At 40.9% G+C, this 9,277-nt stretch overlaps 1 protein-coding gene across 10 annotated transcripts in view; it reads right to left on the bottom strand.

Moving 5' to 3' along the window:
• Positions 1–851: 851 nt before the first annotated feature.
• Positions 852–9,277, bottom strand: part of VWA3B (von Willebrand factor A domain containing 3B) — a 246,473-nt gene continuing 238,047 nt past the window's right edge. For 7 of the 10 annotated variants that reach the window (XR_012379855.1, XR_012379857.1, XR_012379858.1 and 4 more), the window contains 3 exons: positions 1,780–1,959; positions 1,347–1,493; positions 852–920 (listed from right to left, as the gene is read on the bottom strand). Coding sequence is in view for 3 of the 10 variants with exons in the window: in XM_073897813.1 (XP_073753914.1) it covers positions 1,445–1,493; positions 1,780–1,959 (229 nt within the window). In the remaining 7 variants the exon portion in view is untranslated. Of the gene's footprint in view, positions 1,584–1,779; positions 1,960–9,277 lie in introns of all 10 variants that reach the window. The other 3 variants (XM_073897813.1, XM_025868961.2, XM_073897814.1) reach the window with 3 other exon arrangements.

Raw genomic sequence — 9,277 nt, 5'->3', positions numbered from 1 at the left:
AATGTAATATTAACAAGGTTTTCTTGTGTACATTTGTCAGTTGTTCATTCCCTGCACATGCCTCTAAACCAGACAATAGTAACTGGTCCAAAAATAAAGTGGAGATGAAGAGAGGTAGGATAGAGAAGGTAAGTATCTTCCAAATGTCTGATAGTATCTCTCTGGAGCCTGGCATATCGTCAACATTCAATTGCTTGTTAAATAATTGAAGGAATGCAGGCAGACTTACATGAAGGCTTGCAAGCAAGCACGAATGAATATGACTTGATGAATGGTTTCTTCCCTACCCCACAAGTTCTCCACTGTACAGACCAAAACCTGATGACTACTCCAGAGCTTTTCTGCCTATAAAAAACCTCTGGGTTCGGGGGGTGGGCAGCAAGCCTCTCCACACACTATCTCACACCTTATTCTGGATCATTTCCCCACTTTTCAACTCCTTCCTCGTTACACTACTACTTTTACCCTGATGCTGAGTGTATTTCTCTTTTTCTTTCTTATTTTTGGAGATAGATTTCTCCTTTAATTTCCTTGCCATAATCCTGGTGACATCCTAGCTTTCAGGTATATAAACACCATTTTTAATTAGGTTGCAAATTTGCTGATACTATAAAATCTATCTTTTCTCTTTGCAAAAAGCATCCAATATTTTTCTTATTCATAATCTGTACCCTATTATTATATAGCCCTGGGGCTATTACTGACTAGAAAAAGAGAATTTGGGAGAGCTATTTCATTTTTGAAATTAGTGAAGCTAATTTTACTAAGAAATTAATAAAAAGAAGTGAATACTTTTATGTTATTGCTAACATGTATTCAAAGAAAACAGTAATAAATAAATAATACAATAGTTTTGAAATGTTTCCAATGTAAGAGTTTTTATTCTGGTTCCACGCTCAATTAGAGGTACCTACAACAGACTACAAACAAAAATAATTAGGAAGGGCTCAATAAAAATGGCCAGAAATCAATAATTTTGTTTTGCAGATCTCAGACAAGATACTAGGTCTTAATTTCAGTCTTAACATTAAGTCATGAAAATTCCTAATTCAGATAAATTAATCAATTTAAAACAAGACTGCAGGCTTAGATTATAACTACCTTAACTTCCCCCAAAAAGCTGAAAATCCTATGACACTAATTCATCAGATTCAACTTCTGGGTATGTAGAATTTACCAAAAGATTGAGTATAGTGTGGTGAGGACAGGGAAAATAATAGGAAAAAGAATGGAAAAAGCCAGAGCCAATAACCACAAACAGACCGGGGATCCAGGTGGGGGATAACAGGTAAGTGTATCTGTTTTACAAACAGGATAGGAATGGGCAGAATGAAGGGCAGCCTTACCTCAGCAGAGGGGCTAGTTCCACAGTGATGAGGGGCTGAGGTCTGGGCAGCCCTGGAAGAATGCTGGCTCTCTTAAACATAGTTGCCACTAGACTGCTTTAAGGTTTCTCAGCAATGGTCCTCAGCCCTTTGCTGCTGTGGGTGGTTCTAGGAGGGAAGGGCAGGGCTGCTTGAGGTGGGGGTATGGCAGCAATGGCATGGCTGGCTGACTCCTAGACCCCGGGCCGAGAACCTTCTCTGAGAAGGTAGATGTCAGCATTATTTAAGGGTGTTAGAGTTTTTGTTGTACTGGGAACTAAACTGGCCCGGAAACTGGGGAGTGACCTCAAGTGCACTATTCTTGAGAGAGGTTTCAGGGTGTTCCAGAGATAGGCAATGTCGTCCCCCTCCCACCTTGGGCTGGGGGTGTTTCTTGGGGTTAGACTCTTGGGACCTGATGCCATGAGAAGAGTCATCCGAGTCCGAGGACACCATCTCCTGGAGAGGCAGCCTCTTGGCAGGTTTCTTTTTCTTCTTTCTAGGGTTCTCCTGTCTTAGCTCTTGTAAATCCCCAGTGTCAATTTCTTTGAGTGGACGTATTAAGAAAGCAGAGTTCTTCGTTGTTACATCCTCCCTACAGAGAGAGAGAGAGCAGCGTTACCCTGGTCTTGTTGGGTGCTGTGTCTGCAGAGATGTCCAAGCCAGCCCTGTGGTGTTTCTCAGCTCTTTGTCCCTTGGCCTTCTTCCTATGGAATGGAGTCGCAGAAGTCCCATGGGGTCTGATAGTCTGGGCTGGGCTTTATTCCATGCAGTTCGTTTCCACGGATCTTTGATGTCTGGGAGCCTCATGTAGTACAGAGAACCTAATGTCATTTGAACCCTGTCCTGACCAAGTCAGTGAGTAAAGCAACAATTCCTGACCAAGAAATCCCTTGACATGCCTTAGAATTGACCTGTGTCCACCCCAGGATGATAAGCTTGGCCACATCATAGTCCAGCTCACTCCTGACATACTGAACTGGAGCTTGTACAGGAGAAACACTCTTCTACACTTAGTTTTCCCTAATTACTCTAGGTGTACCATCAGAAAAAAGTACTCCAAATTAAAAAATGATGTGATTTTTAATTTAATTGATATTAGATATGACTAGGAAGTTATAGAGCTAGTTTTACCATTTAGAAAATATATAATGTACATGATCAACTAATATTTGACGAGCCAAGAATACTCAATGGGGAAAGGATAGACTTTTCAATAAATTGGAAGCACTGGAAATCCACATGCTCCTGTCTTGCAACACTCACAAAAATTAACATGAAATGGACATAATAAGAACAGAAACCATGAGACTCCTAGAAGATAACACAGGGGAAAAACTCCTCTACACTGGTTTTGGCAATGATTTTTTAGATACGACACCAAAAACACAAGCAACAAAAGCAAAAATGAATGGGACACATAAAACTAAAAAGCTTCTGCACAGCAAAAGAACCAAACAACAAAACAAAGAGGCAACCTAAGGAATGAGAGAAAATATTTACAAACCATATACCAGATACTGGATTAATGTCCAAACTATATAAGGAACTCATACAACTTAATATCAATAATCTGGCAGAATAAACATTATTAATTACTGAAAGAAAAAAACAATCCAAATAATCTGATTAAGTAATGGGCAGAGGACCTGAACAGACTTTTTTTTTTTTTTTTTTACAAAAAAAGACATACAAATGGCCAAAAGGTACATGAAAACATGCTCAGTGTCACTAATCAAAAGGGAAATGCAAATCAAAACCACAAGGAGATATCACCTCACACCTGTTAGGATGGCTATTGTCAAAAAGACAAGAGATAACAAGTATTGAGGATGTGGAGAAAGTGAGCCCTTGTACACTGTTAATGGGAGTGTAAACTGGTACAGTCACTATGGAAAACAGTATGGAAACTCCTCAAAAAGTTAAAAATGGAACTACAATATGATCCATCAATCCCACTTCTGGGTATACATCCAAAGGAATCTAAATCACTATCTCAAAGAAATATCTGTAGCCCTACAACTACTGCATTGTACACAATAGCCAAAATATAGTAACAACCTAAGTGTCCATCAGTGGATGAATGGATCAAGAAAATGTGCCATAAACATATAAAATTCATAAACAATGGAATATTACTTAGCTATAAAAAAGGAAGAAACCCTGCCATTTGTGACAAGGATAGACCTTGAGGGTATTACATTAAGTTAAATAAGTCAGAGAAAGACAAATCCTGTGTGTCTCACTTATATGTGGCATAGAAACAGAGAAAAAATGGTGGCCACCAGGGGCTGGGGGACAGAGTGGGGGAAATGGGAAGATGTTGGTCAAAGGGTATAAAAAAATAAAAGAAAATATATTGATCAGTTTATTTATCCAGAACTGTTATCTTTCAAAGAAGGGATCTTGGGAACATCATGACTTCATTCCAGCCATGCCCTCATGGCACACTGTTTTGGGAACTTGCCTTTTTCAGGGCCTTCAGGATGAGTTAAAAACACCAGTTGCCTGGTGTTAAAACTTATTTTGTTCCCATAATCAGTATCTATCACCTTGAGCACCCAGGCTTCACTCTGAATAACTTTTGACCATTGCTGCTTCAGATCCTTTTGGAAATTAACAAAGAAAAAATTAAGAGTGGGAGAAGATTTTTAGTTATTTCTAAAAAGAAAATTACATCAATCAAGTTCCTCTTCAAAGGATCAAGATTCACCACGTGATACTTTTCAAGGATTGGCGCAAAGACTCAAGAGGTAATTCACAAGAGGGATTAAAAAATGGCCTCCATGAGGATAACTATTATCAAGAAAAGAAAAAGCAAAACCAAAAAATAATAGATGCTGGCAAGGACATAGAGAAACTGGAACCCTTGTACATTGTTGGTGGAAATATAAAGTGGCAAAGCTGGTGTGTAAAACAGCATGGCAACTCCTCAAAATATTAAAAATAGAACTACTGTATGATCCAGCAACTCCACTTCTGTGTATGTATCCACAAGAAGGAAAATAGGGATTCAAACAGATATGGACACTCATGTTCACTGCAGCATTACACACAATAGCCAAAAGGTGGAAGCAACACAACTGTCTACCAACAGGTGAATGGATAAACAAACTGGGGTATATACATACAATAAAATATTATTCTGCCATAAAAAGGGACGAAATGCTGGCATACACTATAACATGGAGGAACCTTGAAGACATTATGCTAAGTGAAAGAAGTTAGTCACAAAGGACCAATAGTGTGTGATTCCACTTATATGATACACAAAGACTAGTCAAAATCAGAGAGACAGAAAGTAAAATGGTGGTTGCCAAGGGCTAGGAGTGGAGAGGGAATGAGGAGTGAGTGTTTAATGGGTACAGTTTGGGATGATGACAAAATTTGGGGGTGGCTCATGTGATGGTTGCACAACAATGTGAATGTACTTAATGCCAACTGAACTGTATGCTTAGAAATGGTTAAAATGATAAATTTTATGATTTGTGTATTTTACCACAATAAAAAAAAATGTCACAAGCAACTGTAGTAACATTGGAGAAAGCATCCCAGGAGGACACAAACAAAATTATCTTGAAATAGGAGGCCAGCACCTGTGTGGATGTGTAAGTTTTGTGAGGCTGGGTTCTCAGAGACTCATCTTTCTTTCTTTTTTTTTTTTTTAAAGATTTTATTTATTTGTTTGAGAGAGAGAGAGATAGAGAGAGAAACAGCATGAGAGGGGAAAGGGTCAGAGGGAGAAGCAGGCTCCCCGCTGAGTCGGGAGCCTGATGTGGGACTCGATCCCAGGATTCCAGGATCATGACCTGAGCCGAAGGCAGTCGCTTAACCAACTGAGCCACCCAGGCGCCCCCTCAGAGACTCATCTTAAAATCACACAGCAAGGTTGTAATACCATACCTGCTCTATAAAATCTAAAATCTTACCTACCAGGGCACCTGGGTGGCTCAGCTGATTAAGCATCAGACTCTTCACTTTGGCTCAGGTCATGATCTCAGGGTCATGAGATCAAGACCCACGTCAGGCTCCATGCTCAGTGGGGAGTCTGCTTGAGATTCTCTCTCTCCCTTCTCCCTCTGCCCCCCCCCCGCCTGCACGCTCTCTCTCAAATAAATAAATCTTTAAAAAATAAAAATAAAAAATAACATAAAAACCTACTTACCACATTACCATCAACTGTCCCTCACACTGTTCCCTCCCTCCCAAGCATACTAAGTTGATATGTTCTATTTACTTTTCAGAGATGTCCTCTGTTCCCCAGGTATCAGGACCAGTCACAGTCCAGTCGACCACCTATAACCACTGAGAAAGAAGAGCAACAAGAAGGAGGAATGGAAAGTAGCGAGAAAGGCACCCAAAGATGAAGGTAGAAGTGAGGCTGACCTGCCTACCTGAAGGATACCAGGAAGACGATCGTGAAAAGAACCCAGGAAGAAGAGCAGGAAAGCTCAAGAAGCAACACATGTCTAGCCTTCAGTAGGGCATTGGTCACATAAATCATGCACCACCTGGATAATTACATTCTAAGTAGGAAAATGAAATAAAAGTTGTCCTTGTCATGCCAAAATGCAAGTAATATATTAAGTGGGGAAAAAAGTCACAAATAATATGTTACATTTTCCTGTTGTTATTAAGATTGTGAACACATAAAGATAACTAGAAAACTTTCCATCAAACTGTTAGTAGTTGCCTACTGGAAAAGAATTCCAGTAGGATTGTCACTTACTCCACATTTAAAAAAAATTTTTTTAACTGTTCTAAATGATAAGGGGAAACAAAAATTTTTATTTTGAAGAAAAATAATCAACATAGCAGAGAAAATACACTCTAGAAGGATATAGGTCAAAATATAAATGGTGATTACTTCTGAAATGTGGAACTATGGCTGTTTTTTTATTCTTTTTGCTTTTAATGTTTAAACTATATTAACTATGCATACTTTTGGAATAAGAGTAAACATAGGCAAGCTGTCATGATCAGAATAAAAAGTGGACTAGGATTTTGATCAAGGAAAAGCCTTTTCATCAAGTCAGCAGATGCAGCTCAGCTACCCCATTTTACTCTCCAGAATGACTGATGTCCACCAAGTTCGAGATATTCCACAAGGAAATGACCCCTTGCAGGAGGGGGAACAGGGTAAGTGTGAATCTGATGTGAGAGTTCTTATCCAATGCCCCCACCCCACCATGCACCCTCATTCTGCTTGGCCCAAATGCACTCTGAGGAAAGGGGAAGGTGACCATGCTCCTGACTCTAGCCAGTGGATATTACCCATCAGCACACTTGGAAAGGCCCTAATAAATGGCTTTCTTTTGTCTTATCTCGTACCAAAACCAAGAAAAATTCAGCGTCCTATTAATTATTTCAGGTTACAGGTTTAAGTAATGTGATAAACAGGTCAAAATTACATATGTGTGTGTCAGAGAGGAGGGGTAAGTTGAGGGAAGCCAAGCACTTTGCCTTCACGGGTTCTTCAGATGCAGCTGGCTCCACTTTAGGGAAGAAAGTGCTGAGCACCTACTCCCCACTCTCCTTGGGTCAAAACCCACTTCATTCACTTGATTAGTGTCAGCTCCTCAGCTATTCTTGCTGGTTCTCTGAGGCCTCATTTCTTTTCTGCCCTAAGTGTCTGTCAGAAATCTGGTCTTAGAACAGGGGGACCTGATGTTTTATAAAAACCACAAGGCCCCTGAGTTTTAACAATGGAGGGAGCAGAAAATGGAGAGACTGATACAAAAGGCTATTGCTATCCAAACTGTTACCACTGGCCCTCAGGGCTAACAAATCTCTATGATTCTCAACACTCTCTTGTTCCCGTACTAGGGCCCCACAGCACGCTTTCCGAAAATAGGCAATGGCATTTGTCCCTCCAGAAAATATGGGACACTCACAGACAGGGTTTGCCACTGAACTGCTTATTTTTCAGGGCTTTACTCTAGTCTAGGAAATGGGGCTCCTAATCTGACCACAAGGGACGAGGGAACTAATGACATACTGAGGCTTAATGATTTCAGATGCACAGCTCCTTCTAAGGGAAAAATAGTCAGCAGTGACTGGGCAAGATTATGGGAAGTGATTCACCTCATGTAATGTCATGGCCAGCATTGAATCTCGAGGTTTCAATCAACCACTTAATATCACTGCTGTCAGGAAGACGATATGAGGCCACACTACATGGAGGAAGGGAGGAATGTTAACCAACATGGAATTATGATTTCCTTTGGGACATATTCTTAAATCCAAATGGCTTGATGGAAAATGATTCAACTGTTCAGAGAGAGACAATGAGAGGCTAATATTCAGGAATTGGGAGCTGACCAAAGACCCGGATAAAACCCAACTGAACCCTAGGAGAGTGGTCTCCCCTCCCATAGACTTATACACAGCCATGTCCCCCAGGCCACATAATTAAAAACACACATCAAGAAGAGAACACTCCTTGTCTTCAGGATCTCAGTGCCCAGCCATTTCCTTCAGATGTCCAGTGATTTTTATTTTTATTTTTTTTTTTTTTGAGCAGAGAAAAGGATTAGTTCTATCTGGCTTTCCTGATCACATTTAGAATGTTGCTAATTTTTTCAAGAAATCCAACTCCCTCCAAGTGAGTCTTCTTAAGGAGGAGACTCAGAAGTAATCTGCCCAAGAATGGAGGATGGATCCCAGCTGTGGCTGGGAGGGATATCCAGCCAGTTACATGGCACCAAGTACAGGGATTCAGCTCAGGCCTGCCAGAGGCACCTTGTCTGGAGGAGCACCTAGTCCCCAGCCTGTACTCAACCAACCTCTCAGTGGGTGATTGAGTAATGTCTGGTAGAGGCACTTCCCTTCACTGGAGAAAACCAGAAGCCAGAGCAACAAACCCACCAGGCATGTGTCCCCTGCTACAGCCCCAGTGGAGGCCCCAGCCTTCTGAGAGGAACAGGTTCCAGAGGAGGAGTCAGGGAACAACTCTGCTGGGAGCTCTTCTGCCTAGCAAGGAGGGAGGATGCCAAGTGGGGAGAAATTCCTCCTGGTCTGCTTGCACTTTGGAATTAGTTTATAAAAACCACAAGGCCCCTGAGTTTTAACAATGGAGGGAGCAGAAAATTACCTGTGTATTCTCTAAATGGAGAAAGTTATAGCCAGGTTGGGGAATATTTTCACTCAGAACAGATATCTCTATGCTATGAAGTGTAGAAAAAAAGCTCAGGGACATCACTGAAGGTAGGTAAGGCAAGAGTAATCAAGTCCCTCCATCGGACACACTCTCAGAAGGCACACCTCCTTCAGCTGGGCTGCCAGAAAATGCACTCATCATGTGGCAGAGGAAAGAGAAAATCAAACGAGTAAGAGCCTCCCTTGATCTCACATTGTAAATGTGGTGATACTAACATTCTCTCCTTTAAGAACTAGTTATTTGGGATTTAGCAATATGGGTAACCTACTGGATGACAGAGAACCAAAGTCCTCAAGAATCATTTAGTGTCAAATTTTAAGCTGAAACTAAAACTAAGCATCAGCTTTGGCCATATTCAACCAGTTTTGAACCCTTTACCCTCCAAATACTTCCCTTCCTGTCTTTCATTGTGTGTTGCCCTCAGTTAGGAACAAGAAGAGGGGCCTGCAGGAAATACCCTGTCACCCACGACTGAAGGCCTCAAGAAAGAAGAAAAAGTGGAGGTGCAGAAGACAGAGAGCTGAATGTCTGGCATCCCAGTTCATGCCTGGGGCCATATACCCCTGTCTGATCAACCCCAAATGGATGGTTATAGTGGATTCAATATTTTAAAAGTTAAATTTAGTCAAATGCTGTTCTGTTGGAATTGCAAGCTATAGCACATTTCTCTAAGTAGCCCCTGAAGAAAGCCCACCAGGATTTTTTTTTTTAATGGTCTCATTTGGTATAATGATGTGAAGGTTTACTAAAGACA

This window comes from Callorhinus ursinus, unplaced genomic scaffold (assembly GCF_003265705.2).
Source record: "Callorhinus ursinus isolate GAN/ISIS: 27379988/994484 unplaced genomic scaffold, GSC_fseal_2.0 scaffold10, whole genome shotgun sequence".
Classification (NCBI taxonomy): domain Eukaryota; kingdom Metazoa; phylum Chordata; class Mammalia; order Carnivora; family Otariidae; genus Callorhinus; species Callorhinus ursinus.
Note: the sequence above shows the minus strand (reverse complement) of the source record. Positions and strands in the feature narration are given on the sequence as shown.